This window comes from Camelus bactrianus, chromosome 24 (genome assembly GCF_048773025.1).
Source record: "Camelus bactrianus isolate YW-2024 breed Bactrian camel chromosome 24, ASM4877302v1, whole genome shotgun sequence".
In the NCBI taxonomy this organism is placed as follows: Eukaryota; Metazoa; Chordata; class Mammalia; order Artiodactyla; family Camelidae; genus Camelus; species Camelus bactrianus.
The window spans coordinates 10618679-10645000 of NC_133562.1; the positions used below are offsets into that span (position 1 = coordinate 10618679).

General features: G+C 38.9%; 1 protein-coding gene across 6 annotated transcripts in view; it reads right to left on the bottom strand.

The window, feature by feature from the left end:
* Window positions 1-26322, bottom strand: part of ZNF521 (zinc finger protein 521) — a 262751-nt gene that overhangs the window by 232804 nt on the left and 3625 nt on the right. For all 6 annotated transcript variants that reach the window (XM_074352186.1, XM_074352184.1, XM_074352183.1 and 3 more), the window contains one exon: window positions 381-560. Coding sequence is in view for 4 of the 6 variants with exons in the window: in XM_074352183.1 (XP_074208284.1) it covers window positions 381-560 (180 nt within the window). In the remaining 2 variants the exon portion in view is untranslated. The remainder of the gene's footprint in view (window positions 1-380; window positions 561-26322) is intronic.

Genomic DNA, 26322 nt, shown 5'->3' on the forward strand with positions numbered 1-26322 from the left:
AGTTCTCTTGAGGAGATGCTATTTAAACCAAAATAAGTTCATGCATGCTAACTGTATTAGAAAACATATTCAGAAGGTATTTTAAAACTTTATTTTAGCCACCCATTGTTAGGTTCTGCACCTACATGGTATCACTGTAGTTTAAAAAAACAAAACAAGGAAATGAAAACACATCCATTAGCTACTAAAATCTAGGAAGGACTGTGACATCGAATTTGCCATAAACCATCATGGTAGAATTCTTTCTAAAGCACTTCCAGACTTACCTAGGTATTCAAATACAGGAATGAAACAACAGGGAGGGGGGAGAAAAAGGAACAAGCTGAAAAAATCAGAAATAGAACAGTATGAGAAGACAAGAAGTGATAAGTATTGTTTACCTGTCAGCTGACATTGATTAATCTTGTGCTCTGTGATATCGCTCAGCGATTCGAACACCTGGAGGCAGCTGTCACAGCTGTGCACAGCTTCGTCTTCCAGCTCCTCCCCGTCTTCCGGCCTCTTCTTACAGTCTATTGCCTCTCCATCTTCAGTCTTGTCTTCAAGTTTACAGTTGGGATCTGAAAAAAAAGCAAGACTGTAAGTACGGGGTTTAAAGACAGGTTCTTTTAAAGTAACGTTTAATCTTCTTGCTACCAAAAACAGAAACACCTTTTTCCTTGAAGCTGCAATACAAGGGCTTTACTGCAGATTTTATTACAGAAGCATCAAAAGTGAGTCTTCTCTAAAATTTGTCAGTGCGTGATGACTAAAGCTTCTCCTTTTCTCCTCCAACAGGTAGCCCTTTGCTCATCCCCTCTTTCAAATAATTTGCCACCCTTAAGTTTAACTTTGCCATTTTTAAGGGTTTTTGCTTACAAAGAGACAAATCACTTTTAAAATTAAAGTCTCCAATGCAAAGGGAGAAAAAAAAAAAAACCACCGTGCTTAAGAATGGATTCCTTTTCTGCTAAATATACTCTTTCACAGGAAATTACCCGAATCAGCCAAAAGTCTAGAATAAGCCATGCTAATTACCATAGGCACGAAATTGACCTTTACTTATAAACTGGTCAAAACACACAGTTACCCCATTATTTGTCAGACAGCAAGTGCAAAATAAGCTCCACCACACAGCAGAACATTCTCACCAGCACAAACTCAAGTATCAACATATCAGCATGTCTCTTGTTTTCAAAATCATCAAAAAATAAAACAAAGTATATGAATAGCAATTATAAATTACAGTCAAGTCCACAATTTGAATCATCGTTATCACTGTCAAAAAGCCAAAGTGTGGGAAAACTAAAAATAGTTCCATTCAAACCCTAAGAATAATACACAAATAGCCACGGGAATAAGAGAGTAAAACATACCCAGTTTTTTCGCTTAAGAGCTCAATAAATACTTCGTGACTTTTTTGTGTGTGCGCTGTCTTTTGCCTCATCTTACAGAAGTAACCCCAAATATTCATTCTAGTGTCACTGCTCCTCCTTGTGGGAAAGCAGGTGGGGAGAGAGTACACCTCTCAGGGAAAATTAGGATAATGGAAACTGTGACTTAATTCATGAGACATTTCTAATAGCAAAAAGTCCTCCAAAGTCAGAAATAAATTATGTCTCAAAATAGTTACAAAAGAGTCATATCAAGATACCTAAGAAATATGTAATGCATTATCTGTAGCCAATTTTCTTTTTAATATGGGAGGACACATATTTGAAATGTTACAACCCAGAATTCACAGGATCAAAGTAGCTCAGACTTCTTAGAAAAGTCAGGAAGTGCTACCACCCCACCACCCCGCTGCCTGGAAGAGCTCTCTGCTACTTTGCACGTCAGGTGCTTCTGCAGACCTGCAAGTCAGGATGCTCCCTTTTGGCTGCCGGTTGTTCCAAAGCCTTTCTTCACATCTGCAATAGACTTAACTGTATCACCACCCTCCCCATGACTCACGTATGCCAAAATCAACTTACACTTCAACATATATAACCATCTCTTGAGTTCAGGGGAAAAAAAGCAGAATTCTCATTTCAAAGAGCGAGTTGTTTTGTTTGTTTGTTTGTTTGTTTTCAAGAAAGAACGTAGTGTTTAAGTAAATTGGTAATTTGGGTCGATTTGCCATCTGGAAAATTATTATCTCAACACTCTATGCAGTGCCCATTTCAACATACCAGGGTTTAGACTGCTCGTTCCTGGGGGAGTAATCACAGGTTCTTTTTCATTTGTCTTGTACTTTGCCCAGCACAGCACTGTGTCGAGGTGAGTGCTTAGTAAATATTATTTAGTGATGATGAGAAGGGAGAGAAGGGAGGGAAAAAAAGAGTACATAAAAAAGTCCTTTACTGGTATTTTTTCTGTAAACAGGAACAGACCAGTTACTTCCAAATTCAAAAGCTCCTACATGCCTACATTTTCCAAAACTGACACTATATGATCCACCACATTTGCTGCTGTGGGTTGCAAATGTTTCATCTAGAGCTACAGATACAGCAAATGGGGAATGGTTCAAAGAGCTCCAACAAGCTAAAACCAAGTGGTAAAATACTGCCAAATTAGAGTAATCCAGGAAAATAAGTAACAGGGGCCAATTATGGTGGACTGGCCCCCACACCATTAAACACTTGGTGGAAGGCAGCAGGAGCACCCTGAATACTCTTAGTTGTTTAGCATGAGTTTCCAGTTTCTCACAAAACTGACAGCATTCAGGGAAATGTGGGTGCTAGGTCTGAATTTTAATATGATTATTTAAATGCTAAGCATCAAGTTTGCTGGCCTGTTTGTTTTTAAATAAGGAGACACTCTGAATACTTTAAGTAGTATGCAGAGAAAATGATAAGAACTTGCCTTCCTTATTATTCAAGAATATGGACACTTTACATGAATCCAAATCAGAAATATCAAACAAATAAGAATGCCTGCATGATGCTTTAGCTCTTAACAGCTGAAGGATGACCCCAGTCCATGCTTCTGACACTCTGGCTAGTTATTAAAATGAGGGTCATTTTAAGACTAATAAAAAAATGGTTTTGCTTCCACTTCTGCATTTACAGATAGAATCCTTCAGGGACTGAAGTCAGTCAAGCTTATTCACTTCTGCTGCAACTTTAGGATGCAAGCTCCAGCCAACTGGCGAATTGGTTTTTAGGTCACCACTTAAGAGGGACCCTCTGGGGGGTGGGTGCGATTATAGTCCATGATGCCCTGGTGTAGCAGAAAGAGTGCTGGAATCACAGACTCTCTCCTTGAGAGCAGATTTTTTTTTCCCCAACCTCCACATCCATGAGGAATCCTTTCTCGCCCATTAAAAAGATGTGTTTATTCAAACTGTGGTTACCAGGGGAGAAAGGTGGGGAAGAACAGATTAGGAGTTTGGGATTAATAGATACACATTATTATATATAAAATAGATAAACAAGAAGGACCTACTGTTTAGCACAGGGAACTATATTCAATATCTTGTAATGAGCTGTAATGGAAAAGAATCTGAAAAAAAATATATATATATATGTATAACTGAATCGTTTTGCTGTACAAATGAAACTAACATTGTAAGTCAACTACACTTCAGTAAAAAAAAAAAAAGAATTTTTTTAAAAAGATGTGTTTATTCATGTTAGGAGTTTCCATTCCTAATGGCAGTTGATGTAGGAAGATTCTAGAAAGCTTACATTGTCAACCATTTCTTTCCCACAGGTGGCTACACTTCAATAATTGCACATGGCCTTGGTTATGTAGTTTTTATAAAGTCCTTTGAGAGCCAATCATAAAAAATAATTGTATTACTCTGCTAGCCATTCAAACCTCTGACTTCAACCTAAGGGGTTATAAATACAAGGTCCATGCCTGTGAGCACTGCCCCACCCCCAACAGCACGGCAAGGACAGCTGTTACTCCAACTCTATTCTTATGCTACAAACCCCCACAAAGGGCGATATTTTAAAATATCTGCACACCCCTGCACTGCAGCTACAAATCCCATCACGGCCGCAGGCACCACTCTGTCCTCTGCCCTAAAAGAGGCCATGTCTCCTCCATCACAAATGATCTCACCTGCCCAACCAACTTTCCGGCTCATCCCTTCAAAAGGGTGCCTACGAAGCACTGGATGCACAGTGTTCGGACTTGGATAAAAAGGTTTAATTTCAGAACAAAGATACAATCATTTCAAAAATAAACGGCAGATATCTGTTTCCAATTCTGTTAACATTACTTATAAATGGAAATTTAAAAGAAGTATGATTTTCCCCTTATTATGTTCCCTGGCAGGTGGCTCCTTCCTTTTTCTCATCCTCCTCTTCATAAGGGTTGTTATTGCTACAACTTGGTTTAATAAAATTACAACTTTGGGGAAAATGAAAAATTGTGCTGGCTTAAAAGTGTTGGAGGCAATAAACCCATGGACTTCAATTAATTTCAAGTGTGGGATCAGTTTAAGGCCAACTAGCAGAAATTCTATTCTGTCCATGTAAAAATGAGGTTTCACCACATTTACTTTTTATAACCTATATAAAAGTCAAGTAAAAGTAATGAATATCTAAAAGCCATCTCAGTGGACTGGCAAAGACTATCTGTATTCTTGAAACTCATCCTACATATTTCTCTCTGTGCAGAAAGGATCCCAGTCCTGATCAAAGTTAAAATGTCAAACCACTGAGAAAACAGCCCAATTTCCAATCCATTTCACTGCCTAGAAATGGACCTCCTTCCAAGCCACTTTTGCATGGAAAAGCACTGGCAAAAGAAAGAAAAACTAAGAGATCATGTGGTTATAATTATTACCAGGCAAGGAATATTTCTGCAGCTCAGTGGTAAAGTAAAACTCTGTCGCTCCCCGCTCCCAACAGTGTCCATCGCAAAACAACTGCCTCATTAAATCTCCGCAGTAAGATTAATATGCCGTAGCTGCACTACATTTATAACTTGGTACTCTATAAAAAGCACATTTAATGGTAAGAGCCAGAGCCTAGATACAAAGTATTACTATAAAAACTTCTGGCAGCGAGCACACAGTGCAGGCCCTCTGTCCTTCTTGCAGGAGATATAAATGAGGCTTTTCCTGATGGATTCTAAGCATGAAGCTCTATCTTACAAACCAGTCCGTTTTTATGAAAGTGGCAGAAACACAAGATTCTGAGGATGATGTAAACATGAATGCAAGAAGAGTACTTAACAACTAAGGCTGGCAAGAGATGAATGAACCCAAAATACTCCACTTATACACACGCAAACTTAAAACTGGACCATTTCCTAACAGTTTGTTCTCTGGTCATAGCCAGCTTCTCACCAAATTAAGCAACCACAGCATGATTTACTCAATCTTAAATCAACCTATACAGTGCCAGTAAGTTAAAGAAAATATCAGCTAAAAAACATTTCCTGCCTTAAAAAAACACCAAGTCTTAGCTTCATATGAGGACCATGACCTCCTGGATCTTAATTACCTAAAACTATAAAAAAAAAAAATAGATGTTCAAGAAAAAGTGGGCTCAACACTACATGACTAGTGAATTAGTCAAAACGTGTTTTTTGTTATGTTGGAAAGCTACCTAAGTTCTTTCTTCCAAGGGTATCTTCTGAAAATACAAAGAGCATTAAAACCAGTGTCTTATTTTCAGGAACTCTCTGATGAATAAGTATACAAATAATTTAAACAAATGCATTCCACACTCAAATCCCCCCAAATTACTACAAACGATCTGCCGCAGCTTAACAATAATCTTGTGCCCAATAATAACTAATTGTCTGATGTTGTTTTCAAAGTTCACAAGTGGTCACAACAACTGGCCTTCTAGGGTTCATTGACATCTTTAGAAGCCCCACCCTTAATAAGAAAACCAGTTTCTACTCCCTGTTTAGGGCAACCGTCTCTGAAAGCACCGCTCCCCTATCAGTGTGTTCACATCCCATCACCTGGTGTATCTTGACACTGTCTAAGAACCGAGGAGTAGTTACTTCGGGCTACAAAGAGTCAACAAGGAACAGAAAGCCTTCCTCCTTTTCAAAAACCAACGGGCGGGATCATTATTTCGTGCTTTCTGGGCTCTCGATATGCATTGTAACTGGAGATCCCGTAAGACGAAAACAGATTTAGGGAAAATAAATCGTCCAGTGTTACAAAATCGCAAGCAGGCTCTAATGAGAGAACACGGCACTTCCAGGCTGGGCGGCCGTCTGGCCCACACCCGCCTGCTGCTCTGTGCCTCACTTTTTCCTACTGTCAAGAAAAAGTAAACAAACAAACAAAATGAAACAAAAACAAAAGCAATCAGCGATCAGCAAGGCAGCCAAGGATGGGCTCCCCAGAACTGCAGCCTCAGCCTGGCAGGACAGGGGCGCCATCCCAGGCTGAGGTCTGGCTGAAGCCAACAGGTCCAAAGAGCTCAAGGGTCAAGGATAAAAATGCGCTTTTTTAACTTTCCCTGCGACGTATATTTTCTAACCACTTTATTCTCTGCAAGTTACTAAATTGTTCCACAGAAAAAAAGGGGGGGAAACCCCCAGAAAACCTTTTCATGTACTTGTTCTTTCCTTTGTCTCTAAAATCTTCTCAGACAGAAGGAATTATCTCCGTTAAACAAAATCACACAGTTGAAGTTTAGAATTTCTGTGGTTTTGCTTGACTGTTCTACGGGTCTATCCTGGTCCTGGAAGACCAAAGAGAAATCTCACAGATGCACTATTATGAGGGAGCACATGGCCAAACATGAATTTATCACCACTCTCCTCTCTACAATGAAATTCCTTGTAGGAGGATGCTGAGTGGGAGGAAATTAGCCTTGAGAGAGGTTAAAACACACACACACACACACACACACACACACACACAGAACAAAACATACACGCACACTTTGGAACTGAATAAAAAGTTTCTCCTCTCCCCGTCAGAATCCTACCCAAATTTCTTTCTTCGACTTAGTCCCTCTTTATTTAGAAGAAAGCAATCGTAGCACTCCAACTTTCACATCAAGTATTTATAAACACATCCCTGCCTTTTAAGTCTTTTAACTTTCAATTTGAGTGGCTATGGTTGCCTTGTCACACCTTCAGGAAACAAACATTTACTGAGCTCCTATGCAGTAACGGGCATTTGGCGAAGGCCCCGGAGAGGCAAAACTCAAGACCTGGTCCCTGTCCCAAGGACCTTGCAGTCTGCTTCAGAGCTTCCCAGCCGGCGGGTCAAAAGTGGGTCCAGGTGTTCGAGGATACTGACCCTTTCCACCCTCGAAGTGGCCAGGCACAGCTTGAGATAACTGGAAACTGCAGGCCAGTTGCCTGTCCATTTACCCCAGTGTTTCATTCAAAGCTTATCATTTTTCTGCAAATGCCATGACATGAGAAGAACTGGCAACACTGAGGCACGGGAAGGGGAGATGAGCAAACCAGGGACTGCAGGAGGCAGGGTAACTGGACGGATGGAGGAGCCCACAGTAAAAGGGACTTTTAGATTAGATGGGGCAGGCAGGAAATTTGTACCCAGAGGGACGGCTTGAGCTAAGTTTTAAAAGATGAGTAGAACTGAGGACAAGTGGAAGATGGTTTTTCAAAAAGAGGAGACATATATAAAGGCAGAGATGGATAAACCACACGATGCCTTCCGGTAAGTGCATGTTCTTCTGTACTCAGATGAGGGGCACTGGAGAGAGGAGAAAGGAGGAGGGGCAGGGGCAGAGACGGGCTGGAAAAGCAGGTCCATCGTGAAGGAACTATTGTGAGCTAAGCATTCCAATGTTAACCTCAGCCCTAAGAGAAGTCATAGAAGGATTTTAAGGAGGGCAGCTGGTCACATTTACATTTCAGAGAGATGCCCCATCGGTTAATCCAGAAGATGGTCTGGGAAGAGTTCAGACCTGGAAGCAGGGAGACCAGTCTGGAGGCTGTGACGTAATGCAGGGAAGACGTGCAGGGAGAGTAAAGCACATCGCTAGCAGAAGCCCTGGGAAGCACTACACAACCAGGACCTAGAGGGCTCAGGACTGACTGTGGGCACAGGGAAATAGGAGCTGTCTCGGGGATGGCCAGGCATTGGGCGTGGAGGAGCCAGTCCTAGAGATAAACTTGCCTTCTTGGTTTTAAAGTAGGTGTATTAACCAAGGCTAATGCCTGCTTTTCTCACTATCTTCACACGCAGATTTCGCCTTTTATCCATGATCCCAATAAAGCCAAAGCTGGAGAGAGACTGGACAGAAATACCACAATCACACCAGCTCACTTTTTAACCTACTGCAAGAGATTTGCAAAGGCCCCAGTGAAACTTCCTGGGACTTAGGAGCTCTTTGGTGAGATTCCTTTTACTTTAGTCTTATTTCAAATACACACAATGCAAAATTTGACTAAAAACAAAAACAGATATTGATTCTAATAGCTATCTTTTATTCCACTTTTTGGAGAAAAAAATCATTAACTCTTAGTTTATGATTCCACATGTAGTTCGTGATCCTTTTTGAAAGAAGAAGTAGCAACACTCGAGCACCACTGTCAATAATATAAACTCAAATAAATATACTAAAACATTCACTTCGAAAGGTGTAGCCTTCATGTGGAAGAACATAGTGGAGAAAACCACAAAAAATGGTAACACGTCAACGGGACAAATATGAGATGGAAACACTAAAATGGGTACACAAACTCAAAATTACCTAACCTGATAAAGAAGGAAAAAATGATCCTGCCAAGGTTTTTTTTCTCCCCCCTCCCCACAAAGATGAAGGGTTTCCAGTGAACTAGCCAATGTCTTTTTATTGTTGCTGTTTGTTTTGTGGGGCTTCTCGGCATACACCTTTCTTCTTGCCAGATCTGACTCTCTGTTCTTCCAATTACCCTGATGCCTTCACGGCCAACATCGCTGGCCAAGTGTGAAGGGGCTGCTGATACATCTGAGTGCAGTCACTGCTTCCCACAAAAATGGACAAAGCCCACTTCGACGTCCCTGAGTTCCATCTTCAACCAAGCCTCACGGATCCTTCTCTCCATTTGACATCAGAAAAAGATTACATAAAAGTATTCTTAACATCCAGGTATACAGGTCCAGTTTCCTCCAGCCAAGTGATTTTAAAACTGCTAAAAATCCACTCTGGAGGAAAACAAATTATTTAAAAACACTCACATGTAAGTTTTAGCACATTATGACCAGATACACTGAAAAATGCTTCTTAGGGCAACTCCAGCAATAAATGAAACATGTTTCTGAACCTAGGATTCAGACATTTGGGTATCTGGAAAAAGGTCTAGTTATTTCCTCTGTAAATGCAACCAGTAAGCCTCCGCTACAGCAGCACAGCTAGGAAGCGTCGCGCCGCCCCAGCAAGAGAAAGCCTGGGAAGAAAAAGCTTTGTCTTCCAGACATCATACTTTCTGATACTTAGACCAACTGTTTTTATGACTTCAGCTACTTCAGATAACACTAATCCAATTGCGATAATATTTCTTGACTGCACACTTACAGCAACTATCTCAGCAATTACTGAAACACTAGCTTAGGGAGAAAGTGTTTTGTTTTGAACAAGCAGCATTCGTTTGCTGCAATGCAACAACACTCATCTTCAAATTTTGAGACATTGAATTCCAGTCTCATCCACAAAAATCAATCCAACATTATCCCTCCATTCTCTTTATTAGTGACTTTGTTTTTTGCATTTGTTTTAATTGGGGAAGTTTCTCTTCCTAGTTGCGGTATGTCTGAAAGACAGACACAACTGGATTTGTCTAAAGGTTGTGAACAAACACAACATCTGGGGCATTACTATCCCACTAAATGGAATCACATCACCCTGGCATGTGAAAAAATTTGCTTCCTTTTTTTTCTCCTTTTTCCCCTTCTGAAGGCTCCAACTGGTTCTCAAACAAATTGGAGATCAAACTGCCATTAAAATAAAGTGAAAAATGATTTTAAAACAACACTTTTAAAGATTTTTTTTCTTTCCTCTCTTAGCTGGCACACAAGCACGTGGACAGCCCACATTTCTAAGAAACGATCCCATTTAGGAAGATAAGAAAGTGGTTTCTAAACAACATCTTTGGTAACATGATGGCTCAGCAAAAAAGAAAGTAAGAAAGAGAAAAACTATATAAAATAAAGCACATGTTTGTATAATGAAAGGTCAGAGCAAAAACTGAGGCTGTGATTTATGACTTATGAGCTATTACAAAAATATCAGAAAATTTGTGTATAATTGGAAAAAAAAGGAAATTCACTTGTTCCTCTAGTTGGACTAATAAATTTAAACATATAGCAACCCTAATGTCTAAGGTTCCTTCAGCCTGATAAACAAAACAAGAAAAGCCACACAACCAAAAATAAACTATAAAAATAGATCACTATTGATTCAGTACCATTTCTGAAACACTTCCCTTAAGGAATTTGAAACAAAAGAAACACAAGAGCATCAGTTTGTAACTTTTTAACTGCGCTTTTCATTTTCAAGAACACAACTGCTTACGCTTCCATATGAACTTAATTAATGTTTGTCTTTAGTTCTAACTCAATCTCTCCAAAACGCAGATTTTAATAATGCACCTTTTCCAACAGAATGACAACCTTGCCAAATGTGCATTCCATCTGCATGTAGCTGCAGACAAGTAATAAAGACACCACTGCCATTAGCACAATCAATACACAATTTACAGAGCTACCCAGACAGAAGTGAAAGCGAACGCGTGTGCCATTATCTCAGTGACTATAAATTAATAGTCGTTTGCGGAAATATATTCCCACTTACATTGTTCCAATCCTGTCTTGTCAAGATAATGAACATATACGTATATGTATATGTTATACATAAACATTTTAAATGATGATTTATTATCAGATAATCCCCAAATATGCATAAATTAAAATCAACTAAATCAATCACACATAGGGGAGAATGGCTGATAAATAAACACCCATATTTAATCATTTTGGTTCTTTTTACCATGTACTTTAATAAGCAGAATATATATATACACACACACACATATATATATAACATTCAGAAACATAAGTTTCACTGGAGAAGGAGCATGTTCTCAGATAGCGAGCAAGGAGGTCTCGCCTTATCTTCTTAAAAGAATAATAAGGAAACGAATCTGGTCAATTCTACTACTTGCTGCTTGAAATTTTTAAAAATCCGACCCTTTTGAAAGTTTATATTTAGCCAACACTACAAGAAAAAATAAACCATGTGCCGTCTCTGAAGCACCATCTGTAAGACATCAGAACCGGAGTCATTTCTTCAGGGATGGTGAAGGGTCATGCCCAGTTCCCTCCACAGATGACATCAACGTCCCCCCAATCCTCAGGACAGCCCATCCCCAATAGGTGTGTCCATCTTGTCACTACAACAAAGAAAATTTGCATGAAAAGGTGACATACATCAAATGAAAGAAAACAGGTGTTGCTTCAGGATGGTAACCTGCCAGTGGGAATCAGGAATTTGTTTTGCCCTGAGTTTCCCCACACAGGGTATTCAAAACAGCCAATGTGACATTACCAGGAGGCTATTCAGCCCACAGTCTGGGGCACAGCTCTAATTCTGCAGACACAGCCATCACTCATTTCTTCCCATCACTCAAATTGCTGGGGGGCTCCCCCTCAGCAAAGCTCCTGACCTTTGAGCGAGAGCATCCAGAACACCTCTGAAAGTCCCCTCCACCTCTGTTAGGAGGTGTTTCCGCTGAGAGCTTACCAGCAGTGGGAAAACACTCCTGGATCCCTCGTGCCGGCACCCCACCCCCATTTCCTCTTAAAATACATCCCAGATCAGCTTTCTGAGGCATGTGATTCTTTTATCAGAACCCAAAGCCTTTAATCACACAATTAGGGACTTGTCAGGTTTCCACTGCTTTCAATTCTCTCTCAGGTGTAACTGACTTATATCATAGTTTTTTTGTAGAAGTAAATTTGGGGGGGGGGGGACCAAAAAAAATAGAGAGAACTGAGATCAAAATGCTTAAAGCAAAAGGAGCCCCAGAGGGGAGATATGGTGGCCAGAGGACTAGTTATTTCCATCGCTTGATTTGGCTTAAGATTGACCCTGGCTTCTTCTATTCAGGAAAATAAGAGATTCAAGGCTGCCCATTTTCAAGCCAGGAAATCTACATTCTTTTTCTGCTTCTGCTGTGCTAATGGGATGAAACCAGTGTCTGTGCCTCAGTTTCCTCATCTATAAAATCAAGACCATGACAACTGACACAAGGTTCACTTAAGATCAAATGAAGCAGATACATAGTGTCTGTGGAAACACTAAACAGGTGCCCAAATACAAAGCATTTGCCCTGAAGAGTAAATGCGCCTCTCCTGCAGTTCCATCTCCCCCTTTTATTGTACAGGACGATTTACTAAAAGTTGAATGTAAACTCTTGCACAATTCCTCTTAGGCTTTCTCCAGACGGGGGCACACTTTCTGCTCCACACAGAGAGAGAGGAGGCAGCCACGGAACTGTGTCACGCACGCCTCAGGACTTCGCCGAAGAAAAAAAAGACAGGAGGGTGTACTGTGCCTGCTTCCGAGGCCTCCCTGTGAACCTCACCCGTCACACAAAGCTGGTGCTAGTTAGGGACTTGCTGAGCGCCTGCTGGGATGCCTGTTAGGCACCTTACATCTGTTACCTACTCAGTCCTGGCTTACACTGGACTAAGGCAGGGGACTCTCACAGGGCTGCGGACCCTGGATTTGGGCTTTTCTTAAGAGGCCGAGAGGGATGAGAAAGTCACTTCCTTCCACCGTCTAGAACGTGTAGAGCCATGAGAGGTCATGCTGGGAATTAGACATCTAGAGACTGAGACGCCTCCCTGCTCTGTCTCGAAGTCCTGGTGCGACGTGGGACGGGGCGCTGCAGCTCTTCAGGGCTGGGAGACGACGGGCTAGATGGCTGCTCCAGCGTCCTTGCCCCGCTCAGAGCACTGCACCCCTTCTCCCACAGGATGCCCAGCCCCAGCCGGGGCCCACCAGTCGGGAAACTAAACTGCCACCCTAGCCCAGTATAGCCTCTCTAAGGTGTCCTCTGGAATATCTATTTTAAATTATCTGGAAGTGGAATTTCCTTTGTCATTTACTATCATTTAAGGATATTCCACTCATTAAAAGTGGCCTCACACAATCCTCTTGACTCTCTCCACCCCGATTTTCAATTACTATTTCTTTCACTTCATTTAGCATTAAGGTGGAAGGAAAAAGTATAAATGGATATTTGAAAGTCATCTGATTGGATATATTAAAGTTTTAGGCTCTGTCTGTACAGAAAGACAACTTTATGACAGTTATAATTTAGTTAAAATAAAAAGAGATGGTAGTGTCTACCCAGAGGATCAGACAAATCAGTGCTGAGGTCAACCAGCGGGCAATGACAGAGGCTGGGTTTCTAAAAGCCCGAAGGGACAGCCGGAGCCCAGCAATCTGGGAGTGGGGACTGGGTGATTTCATGAACTAAATACAGAGAGGACTGGTGACTGAATGAGCAAGAGAAGGCGAGAGCAAAGAAAAATAAAGCAAACTGAACAGTTAGGATTCACTGCAGAAAAGAAGGAAGAGACAATTAAGAGCAAAGAAAATTCAGACAATTTGCCCCCAAATCAGGTTTCACATCAAATTAAAGCAGCGGCTAGACACAGCCAGACACGGACTGGTAGTAACAGGCAGTCAGCAGACACGTTCCCTCTTCACGCCCTCTACTCACACTGCTTCTAGACGGCACAGAATTCCTCTCGGAAGCCTAGATGAAAATGCTTCTAGATAAATTTACTGATGGGCATATGGTGATGCAGAAAATCATCCCCTTGTTCGGCTAATTCCTTTGTAAACCCAAGCCCAGATTTACCTTTTTAATTTAAGGATTATTAATAAATCTACTATGATTAAACCTTCATAATGATATGTGAATTATTTTTCTCGAGCTCCTCTCCCAAGAACAATTAGCCTACCTTTGCAAATTAGCATTTAGCATTGGCCCTTTTGCAAAGGACCACAAAGACAAAAACCTGACTTACCAAAAAGATGGTGGAGGGTCTAAAATTAATTAGCTCCACTTTACGTTTCCATGATCTTTTAATTGGAATTTCTGCGGGAATTTCTCTTTCAGAACTCTCTCTACATTGGGAAAGCAAAGTGGAGCCTGGAATCAAGGGCTGCTTGGCTAGTGGGATGGGACAGGCCACGGCGGACTGAACCCAGCAGGGACGTCTGCAAGGGACCCACCCAAGCCAGGCCTCTGAAAGCTGTGTCCAGCCACACAGGTATCTGGAAATCCCCACTCATGAACTACAGCAAAGAGGAATTTTCTAGAACAGGAAAATTGTATCCCCTGGAGTGAAGGGTTTCCCCACAACAGTGAGAAGACCTTTGGGACTAAGAGTCAGAAACACTTACTAGGTATTTCTCATCTGACGGCTGCTACTCTAAAAGCTTACATGAATTAACTCTAAATTCTCACAACCCTATGAATTAGGTTACTATTATTACCCTCACTTACAGATACAGAAACTAGTTCACAGTGATTTCATAATTTGCCCAAGGTCAGTCAGATTAGGATTTCAACCCAGGGAGTCTGGCTTAACCCTCCTGCTCTTAACCACCATACTCTCTTGAACCATTTACTAAATGTTTGCTAAGCACCTATTATACTTCCAAAAATATGCCTGGGTGCTGGACCCAGGAGGGTGAAGGGGGACAGACAAGGCCCTGAAACCAGTGCAGTGAAAAGACAGAACTAAAAGAATGATGAGAGAAAAGGAAAATAAAAAACCAAACTTTCTATATCAGACACAAAATCTATTAGTAGCAAGAGAATGCCTGACATAACTGAAGGTTTTAAAAATTTAAACTTCTGTATGGGCAAAATTTTAAAAATTACCACTTAGAAAGTCAAAAGACAAACTGGGGGAAATGTCTGCAATGGTCAGAAAAAGGACTGATTTTCTTATTAATATGAGCTGCTCTTCCAAACCAAAAGATAAAAGTGCCAAGGAAATAAAAAAGCAATTCACCGAAAAATAAATACAAATGGTGTAGAAACATACGAAAAGATGCTCATAATTATAGAAATGCTAATTAAAATGTCAATGAAATACCAGTTTGTTTCACAAGCCGCATCAGTAAAGATAAAGTACTTAAACACAGGCACTCTCTAACCCTGCTGCTAACAGCAGTGTGAACTGGCATTACCTCTGTGGAGGGCACATTTGCAGTATCCATCAAAACGTTAAGTGTGTGTTTCTTTTACCAAGCAATTCCATTTCTAGGACTTTACACCATACATATATAATCATACATGTCAGCAAGGATGTGTGTATGCTCAGTGAAGCAACATTTGTAAATAGTAAAACACACAAACAAGTAAATAAATAGAAATAAATGACAAAACACCATTTAATGGATAGAGTTGTTAGACTAAAGGGGACAGGTTCTAAGTGTTGACATGGAAGGATTTTTAGGAAATATATGTAGGGAGGACAACATAAAAAGCTGCCACTTTTGTTTGGGGATAAAAGATACCCGAGATACCCACATGGACACATTGCCATCTAAGAACGGTCCCGTGTGCTGCTGGAGGACATTACCACTGGAATCCTCCTCCTTCTAAATAACTGTGGAACAGATATTTAAAGAATAGTTGGAAGCGGCAACACATCACTGATATCCTCTGCTTTTCGAAAGTTCACATTATGTCACTAAGATTTTATGAAAGATCCACACTAGTACCTGCTTTCCCACATGGAAAGAAATCCAGAGGATTTTCGATTTTAGGAAAAAAGGTGAAAAGCAAAAACAGCACTGAGCTGTTCTGCAGCTAGTCCAGCCGTCCTAGAGGCAGCAGCCAGAGTGGCACCGAAAGCTCCTTCCCCAGGAACTACACTGGGCATCTCAGCATCAAGCCACCAGAGCTTTGAACTGTGTCTGTGAGCATCTGTGCTTCATCTCGATTTATTTTGTGCATCTGTTAGCAAGATGTGTCCTAAGGTGATTGCTTCTTCGCTTTACGCCAGTTCGGCTTACAAAAGGTTTTCTAGGAATGCTCTACTTTCTGGTAGATGCTGGGGGGAGGGAGAGGGGGCTCCCTATTAGCCTGTCCATGGTAGGGATGCATATCTCTGAGACTCAGCTTGGGGAATTTTGTGGATTGTGGTACAGGTTGGATACACGTAGCTTCAAACATCCCCTCGTAGACTATTTGCTGGGACTTTGTGAATTATGCCACCATGAGTAGAGACACTAGAAAATATCTTTAAAAATGTGAGCTAAAAATATACAGGTAGGTAGATCTCTGTTTTTTATAATCTTTCTGCAGTTTTTCTATGTAACTTCCCAATTACAGACTGTACTCATGGAGTGTTGATGCACTGCCATAGTCTAGTATTTACTAAACTCCTTGATGTGGCAATAGTGCTAAGAACTTGCAAAGATCACAAGCAGAAACATATTATATGATTTGTATATAGTTTCCTAAATATCTATGAGGTGAAGCGGAGAGGAGAGTTGTTACATTGTCTTATGATGCCAAAACGAGTGAGTTTATCCCATATTTAGATACCATTATAAGAATTAAAAGAAATGCATTTATTTAGAATAAGTAGATCTAAGTGATGAAAAGCTCAACGAATATAGGTAGGGTAGTTTACTTAGAGTGGAAGAACTAAGCTTATGTACAAAGGATGGCCAGAACTCGGACGCCAGTCAGCCATGCGCAAATAATATAAAATAGGTGCCACTTGTATGAACTGAAAGTATACTACTGTTGCACAACTAAGTACAGTTCAGAGTTAAACAACGGTAAGAGGGACACAAAGAATCATCTATAAGTGTCTTCAGTGGCTGTTAGCGCTGTGAAACCCACCAGCAACTGGGTCTAACCCGTTCCTTACTGTGTCCTTAGTACCCGACACATACTTGATGGTCAGTAAGAATTCCTGTATGCTCAGCAGTTTTCATTCAAAAACATACTGAACCTCAGATTCGGTTTGAACGTCCTTCCTCTAGGATCCTTCCCTTTTTTTCCATCCAATAGATGTTTACAACTTTATTTCTTCAAAAAAGTCAAACTACAAGCACCTGTAAATAAGGTAATATAATCACATAACAAAACCACAGATCAAACCACTGATCTATGAATCTGAATTTCATAATGCTCAACAAAATACTATCAAGTGATTGAAATGCAAATGTATAGTAAAATAGCTATTTATTCTAGTAATACACTAATACTTTAGCATAGGATTTTTCCTTGACCTGACTTATCTATGAAATGTTCTCACAACACCCAGTACTTTCCCTTCATCTGACTGTAAATTACCAGTGTCTACTGAATCGTTCATTTAATGTGTTTCCACTGCTTGGTTGTGACTCTACAAGAATACAGACCCTATCTGTCTCCATCATCACATCCCCAACTCCTAGCACTCTGAGACTGGTAAATGATGGATATGCAATAAATATTTGTTGATTAAACAAATGAGGGTATTAATACACTTGTTTGTGCATTTGTATGCTTGTTTGTTTACCATTTAGTTTTAGGCTATGGGGATTCAAAGAAAAGAAACATAGAAGCCTGCTCTCAAAGGGCTTATGGACAAACCAGAAAACCGAGTCAGTGCCATAGTCTCCGTGATATATGAGATACAGAGGGGATGATAAAGAGAAGAGTCGTTTTAACCTGAGTGAGTCAGAAAAAGCCACCCAGAAGATGTGAGATGAGTCTTAAGAAATGAAAACAAGAGTCAAGCCTTTATGCTGGTACAAAATCAACCTGAGAATCCTCAGTCTAAGCCTAGAAGAGTGAAGCTAGGAAAAATCATAAAGGTTTGGGACACGCTGCTTTATGAAAATGGTACCAGCATTTGGGCAAGTGGATGGACATGAATTGAAGACAAGGAGCCAAGGTAAGTCAAACTAAATTAAAAGGCTGTCCTTAAAGCAACACGCTTTGACCTTGGCTCAAACATTTGTACTGCTGCAGGTTCACACTGTCCCACCGCAAAAATCCACTCGAGAACCAGGCATACATCGAACTGGTCACACACTCATACATACGCACAAGTTCTGGTCCAGAGTAGCTGCTTCGATTAGGGCTGCTCCCAGTGAGATATGACAAATTCCTAGGGGGGCGAATTGGTCACTGGCCCAAGGTTCTCATCTAGAAGCTGCAAACTGCTTTATGGGAATTCCAGCACTTGAACACAGTCAGATTCCTTGTAAAGGCCCTGAGAATGGATCAGTGTGTAATACATGTGTTCTTCTACATTACTTCCCTAATCAGGGGGTCTGGACAGGAAATCACAGTGGAAAGTAAGAACACCTAACCTCTGCTGTTTGATCTTGTTCTACCAGCTACAACTCAGTCTTTACGTTTACCATTTTAAAAGCATGCCTGCCCCATTAATATGAATTATTGATCAACTTGCAAGAGTTACAATTTCTCAGTATGAGAAATTCTATATTCTGAGAATATCAGAGAGAGAAGGGAACTCAGAAGTCATCAACACATTCATTTGGTTATAAATAAATAAATAAATAAATAAATAAATAAATAAATAAATAAATAAATAAATAAAGTAATTTTTGTTCCATGGAAGTTTACTGAGCACTTAGTATGAATCAGGCACCTGGCTGAGCACTCTCCTGGCCTGGGGGACACAGAGGCAAAGACAGAACTGGGAATCCATCCCACGGGTCTGCTAGCCCATCACAGTCACACTGGGTTTTAAATATGCAAATCAGCAAGTATAAAAAACAGTTACATTTAACGGGAGCTATAAAATGATGTTATTATCTGGTAATGGTTTTATTTTGAAGATTAAAAATTTGGTATAATGATGCAATACTTATGTAAATGACCTATATGATTTTGGAGGAGGCAAAAGGGATTTCATGTGAATCGTCTTTTTCTTCGGTCAGTTACACTCCACCATCACCATTGATTCTGCACTCACATCTTTGAACATGAAGACCATCAAGACATCCAATATCATTATCCCTAAATTGTCTGATGTTTAAGATCTATGATTCTGTAAAAGTTTATTTCAAGGCATTCACCTATCTCCCTGGGGAAAAATAATTAAGCCTGCACTATGGATGTTTCAATACCAACTAATTTCATTCTTTAGTGTTCTATTCCTGAATGTTTAACGGAATGAATTCCTCATGACTTGTTTCCCCTCAATTTTATACAGCAGGAACGCCTAACTGAGGCTTAGTTTTGCTGTTTTTTAATATTAATATTAATACACATTCTCCAAGAGCCTCTAATTATTTTAAGGATGTCATAAGTTCTTTGAAAAAATTTTTAAATTAACTTTTGTATCACACAATTAACTTTCAGAAACATTATCCAGATCTTTTAGGAGAGGCAAAAGATATTGCAAAATCAATGACCCAATATCCAAAGAGTTGGAAAAAAATATTCTATATGTTGTACTTAGTGGTTTCAGTCCAAGTGGGCATATCTACCTTTTTTTAATCATGGAAAACATAGCTCACTATTCTCAAAAAGTGTAACTCACCAAACTTTAAGTGCCAAAGTTTTTTTTAACTGAGGTACCATCAGTTATAATATGTCAATTTCTGGTATGCAGCACAACGTCCCAGTCATGCATAAACATACATATATTCATTTTCATACTCTCAAAAATGTTTTTTAAACTCATTTTATGTAACTTTTTAAACTGACCCCACTTGCTGAAAAGTGAATATACCATACACATGTATCCCCCGCCACTCACGTCTCTTCCTTCCATCAAAATTAAAAGACAATGGAAGGTATTTAAAATCTCATCCAGTTTTCTAGACCATAAGCTTCATAAGAGCAAACCTTATGTTTGTTTGGTTCACAACTGAATATACAGAACTTAGTCCTGTGCCTGGGACAAAATAAGCACTAGAAAAAAACAAACAAAAACAACTTGTTAAGTGATGAAATGAGCCCTCTCATTCTACGGAGAGGAAATCCAAATCCTGGAGAACACAGGGTGAGTACTTGCCAAAAGTGCAGACAGCAAATCAGAGCTCGGCCCCCGTGCCCTTTCCACACCGCAGCCATCTCTTTACTAGCACTAATATCCAAGTCACAATGCTTATGACCATAACTAATCGTTTCTGTTTTTATTCTCAACTCTTTCCAAGAATTAACAAGCATTCCCTTGAGTCTACAGTTCTTTTTAACCCTTGCCTTTTGTCGGCAAAAAATGCATCTAACTTTGCGTATTGCGCACTGACAGCCCCAAATCACCCTCCACACAGCAATTTCAGGCTCCACACATCAGCTTATGAACAAAACGTTCACATGAACTCAAGACGGCACCACCTTCCCAGCCTATAGTTCCATTGTGGCTTCTCTGGTACTTGGTAGAGTGATGTTTGTGAATACGTAATTGCCTTTTTAAAATGTAGAAAAATAAGAAAAGATAAAAATGTGATACTAGTGATACAAAGCACATGTCTAATAAACCTATAGCAACTGAGACAAGCTAAACCATTAGGAATGCTGAAAGCAATTGCTATTTAAAGATATTCACACAATACTAGACCTAATCCGGTTCTATTATGAAGGAAAAGGATAATATTAAAGAACATGTATGAAATGCTAGAAATTGTTTCTAAAAGTCAATAAATTGTTTCAAAAGTTGTAGTATTTTTTTTTTTAGATTCCTGGTCACATCACCCTCTGTAGTACAGTAATTTATTGTTCACCTTACAGACCCCTTAGCTCTTCATAGGTTTTCACAAACATACTCTGTGTGAATATATGGGACTGTCTATACTCGAGAATGAGAACCACGAATCCTTCGTCCTGGTCAGGTAAATTACCTTCCCTCTTGATATATCTTTCATAGTGCAGTGATAGGATAAGAAATTTGGGGAGAAGCCAATCATGAGAAAGGAAAAGGTTATAAAAACAGTGAAATAATGACACTCAATGGTAAAGTGATTTTAATTTATAAAAGGAAATTCTATTCCTCAACAATGGTATCAATTTTTATTAGGCAAAATCCAATTCAATCCATGTTTTCCTTAAAAAGTGATTAATGCAGATGGATTTGCTAGCCAAAATGTATTTGAAATGGAACGTTAAGAGTACGTTTGTGTGCGTGCATATTGCTTAAATGTATTTCTCATACTGAGTTGTGATAACTGAAACCTTGGTTTCACAAATATAAAAATTTTTATTGAAACCAAAACACCAAAACATAATTTCTGCAGAATTATGAAAATGAATATTCTGAAAGTCAATCACTGGTTCATATTCGGCCTGAGAGAGCTCTGCTCATGCATGAATAGTATATGCTTTCCACACCAAATCATCTTCATTTGAAAACAAGACTGCATGCTCAACACATTTTTAACATATATACATGTAACTGACAGATTTACATACATATTTTTCTTTTCAGAACTTTCCAAAGCATTTACCATCCCATGAAATTAAAATATATGGTATCCAAGAATAATAATTTTTAAATATATGCATTTGTCTTTGTTTGTTTGTTTGTTTGTTTTTTAGCATTCTAAGAAAGGGGAATTTCTAGACAGTCATATTTGAATCTGGATTTCTTTTAATGACCAAATCATAAACCTCTGCAATCAGACATCTCGAGTAGAAATGCCAACTGTAGTGTGTGCTGCCACAAAAATGACACCCCTAAGATCAGCCCAGTGCTTGGAGCTGTGGCAGGGTCCCCAGGCAGCTGGGGAACTGCTGCTTGATCATTATCCCTGCTAACACTGAAGCTACTGAAGTTTTAAAGAATTCTTATCTTACTGAATTTCTTTCATCTCTAATAATTACTAAACTGGCATAATTACTTATACCAGAGGTGGAATGTGATGCATGCTAAAAGCCCAAGCTGCCTAAAATTAAAGTTTAAAAAAAAAAAGCCACGATTCTACTTAGTTTTCAAAGATTTATCTTGTGTCAGGCTTTTATGCCAAGAGTTGCATAATTATTTAAACCATTTAAAAGCTTTCCTTACACTATTTGATTAATACTATAACAGAGCTATTTAAATTTACTAATGTTAACTTTAATGTTTAAGTTTTAATTGCTTTGTAATAACATTGTTGCAGAACGTATTTTAAATCAGACAAGTACACTTTCATTACAGCAAACAAGGTATATACAATCTCAGCTAGTGTACCATGTAATCCCCAAACAAAAAACAGGAACATATTTCAGATTTAATTGAAATGGGATTAGAAACTTGCATTCACCCCCCCAACATACACACACACACACACACACACACACACACACACACACACACACACACACAGAACTAACTTTAACCTCAGACAGCACAACAGGAGTTAGTGGAGAAAAAAATTAAATACATCTGGGAAAATACTTAGCAAGAGGTTTGATTTAGAATATCAGCCTTTGTATCACAATCTCATTCAATTCAAGAGCATTCTTTAACATAGTACTTAATGACAACATTTACATTTTTAAAAATCCGTAAGGCTTCTAAAATATGATGCAAGTGTCATAAGTCTTAAAATTATTTTCTCTCTTAAAAACAACTAAAAACTCAACATAGTCTCTATTAAATCCAGCCATAAAGAATGTATTGTAATGGCAACAGAATTAATGACATCAAACCAGCAATGTGAATTCTGTCAGATGAATTAATAAAGCACTGTAATAGGAAAAACAGATCTTTCATAAAATTCTTAATTGATCTTGGTAGAATTGCTCTTTCCTACTATCAAAACCTCATTCTCCTCATTGCATGGTTTACATCAAAGTGAAAACTCAAGCAAGTACATTTAATACTGTTTCAATTTATGTCAACAAGTATTTCACTAGAATTTACTAGATTAGCCAATTCTCACTGACTTCCTTTAAAAATGAGGGGAGCAAAAATGTTCCTATAAGATGAAGAGAAATATCATACATATATGCTATAAGACTTGCAATGACCCAAACAAGCAAGCAAAGAGAACTAAGTAAATTACTGGAAACAAAAAGTTGAAAAATTCTGTTTTCAGTATTAGATGTCACACTGTCAATAACTACGATGGATTTTAAGGGATATGGGAATACTCTGGCAAAACAAAAAAGAAAAATTATTAACAGGTTGCTTTATAAAAAGCTGCTAATCTCAAATCCCTTTGTAATTTCATTTTTACATGTATGCTTTTATGTTCAATATCCTATTTTTTGCCCTTTTTTGACTGGATGAATAAAAGCCAATAATCTACTCATGCGTCAAACAGATGTTTTTGTTTTTAAGGCCAAATGGAATCTTATGAATTTTTGTGCCCTTCCTCTAAGAAGATGCTGCCAGAACTGTTGAAATTGTGAAACCAGCATTTTGGAAAAGACTTACTGGACCATCAGTTCTGGAAGTTTGACTAGCACTCATGGGATTCGTGCCAACTGTAATTGCTGTTTTTGTTTATGTCGGATTGTCTACTGATTGGACTATAATCAATTTAATGACTTCAACATCTAGTCAGTATAATTTAGAGGTGGTAGAAGGAGGAAACAGTCACTGCTTGATAGATGCATAAAAGTACAACTGCAACTGTTTGAAGGGGGTAAGGATGTCAAACAATGAGCTTCTGCAGGGCTTCCAATAATCAGGCTTTTTAGCATCTAAACCAAAAAGTAAACGCATATATTGCTATGTGCTGCACAATTAGTAGAGTATTTTGCCCTCGCAATTATGAAAAAGTATACAGATATTTTCTTAATTAAAAAAAAAACCTACCTTAGTTTAAATCTAATTATTAAAAAGGGAGTCATGCTTAATTTATCTAAAAATAATTTTGAGCAAAAAGGTATATTGTAGGTTTTAATTAAAAGCAAACTCACTTTCTTTTCACACAAAATTTAGATCTTTTTTTCTTACTCTGGCGTGATTTCCAAAACCAAACTGAATCTCTAGTGGCAAGGATATTTTTTAAATAAAGCACATGGAGCATAAGAGAACTACTTTGTTGTTGTTGTTGTTATCCTTCACCTGTCTACCTATAAGAAAATATATTTTGACTTTGAAAAAAATGTGTTTAAAAAAGGGCTGGAGAGTTTGTTTCTATTAAATTTAGGGGCGGGTACAAGCTCCCCGCAGTGGCTTCTTTAACACCTACAATTTCGAGAGCTTTTTCACCAGAGAATACAGCGTAATAGATAGGTTTTGTGACTTTCAAAAGGTTATAGACTTAAAACCCATTGCCTTTTCTTTCAAATTCTATAGTTTACATTTCTTCTTTAAATTGAGAGCTGAATTTTTGCCACTTCATTATATTTCTAAATAAATTACTTCTCCTTAGGAAAAAAAAAACACACACTTTATAAGTACAAAAGAAAGTAAATGGGAAAAAGGAAAAAGGTCAATCACAAGTGTGATAACTTCGAAATGTGCCAAGTGACAAAGGGTTAGCTACTGTGACAGCCAAGTTAAACAAGGCATTTTGGGGCTCTCTTTCTCCCCAGTTCCCACCATTTCTCCCCAGAGACCCCTGGTATGGGTTTATGAACACCTGAGGGCCCCGATCTCCTAATTGTGTCTTGTGTTTAACTTGGCCATTTAACTGTCTAAGTGCTCCCCTCTCTCCTTCCCAGCTTTATAACTTGGCTCTTACTGAATATATCACACCTTTATGAAGTGGACCACTTTTTCCTTCTTACAAGTGCTTTTTGGAGTAAATTTCCCAAAAATTGTTTTTATCAGGTAAAATGGCTGAGAAACTTCCATCAGAGAAGCACCACAAGAAATAGAATAAAGAGCCAGCAAGAAAAATAGAAATAGGTCACAATTGACCAATTTTATGCAACTGATTTGCTGCCTCTGAAAACAAGCTGACAGTAGAACTATTTTCAGGCAGGTGATCTGCTCAGATACCATGTCTACTCTCAGGAATTGAGATAAATATCCAAATAGTACAAATGGGGGAGAAGGCAACTCATTCAACTGTCTGACCATCCATGCCACTAAATACTGGTTTTAACTCCTGTCTCACTAAATATAGAAAGAATTATTCTGAAGATCTGTAGCATAAAGACAGAATAAGTTTCTTGACTTTGTGTGTGGACTGAGAGAATTTTGATGCTAGGGCTTTGAGAGGCAGGAGGGGTAAAAGAGTTCCATGTTTCAAAATATAGTTCACAGCTTTCACCAACAGAAAAAAAATGAATCTTTTTGGTGTTTAACAGTTTTAATGCCCTTTAGAAGTAAGGAGACCAGACAGGGCAGGCTCCACTGCAGCCAGAAACCTGGGGTCCCCACTCCCAGGGGGTGGGCTATTAGGATAATTACACAAAAGTTTGCTACGAACAACAACAACAACAAAAACCTGCATAATTTGTATGTAGATATATTTATCCATTTAAAATACTAAATTTATGAGAATACACAAAATAAATTCAACTATTAGAATTTTTTGGCAATCTTTATTTTTAAGCATTTCGTCGAAAATGAAAACTCCAAACTTAACTGTCATTTTGTTTTAACGTTCTTATCTGCCTTATGTGAACTATTCCCCTGAGATATGAGTTTCAAATTATGATATCGGAAGGGACAGCCATATCAGAAATATCTTTTAAACCTTGTTTGTTAAAGAAATAGTATAGATGTAGGAGACAAGTTGCAGATTGCAGAATCTCATGTTTTATTTAGAAGGCACATCGCATTTTTCTGGTTTCCAATGCCTCCTTCAAGTTGGTGTAAAGTAACCTGCAAGGTTTTGAAATACTATCACTCGTCTAATAAAATCACCATTTTTACCTCTTAGTTGCAAAATTACTAATTAGTTCTTCATAAAAGAAGAAACTTAAATCAAGGCTGCCTTTCTATGCCTGCTGATAGTGAAGTGTTGCTCATTGCTTTTATTATTATTATGCCATATTTGTCATACTGATACCTCCCTGGCTTTTCTGTGATCCAAGTGTGACCTTCCAAACAATATAATGGACAGAATCCACGTACTCAGAACACTCCTCAAACACATTTTGAAAAATGGAGACTCTTCCAGGAAGACACAGGGAAATGAAAATAGTGAAAGCTAGGCATGTAACAAGAGCCACCTAGAATGCCATTCTACTGCTGCAAAACCGCTACTAATATCACAATTACTCATCTGACATAACTCACCTAAATATGTGTTTTTCCAGGTAAATGCATACCCTGAAGAAAAACAAACCCGCTATTCAGTAAGGACTGTACTATTTTTATTCCTGTCTTCTGCTTCTCACCCCAAAGCTCTGCCAGCCCACCTGAGGCCACTGGCTCTTCTGGGAGCCATCCAAGCAAGCTGACAGAGGAGAACACCACTGTGTTCGTGCCCACACAGAAAATAGAAGCTAAATCTTTGTTTTTAATGTAAATATTTTATTTAGAGCTTGGCAGTTGAAACACAGATGCTGTGTCTTCATGGAGAA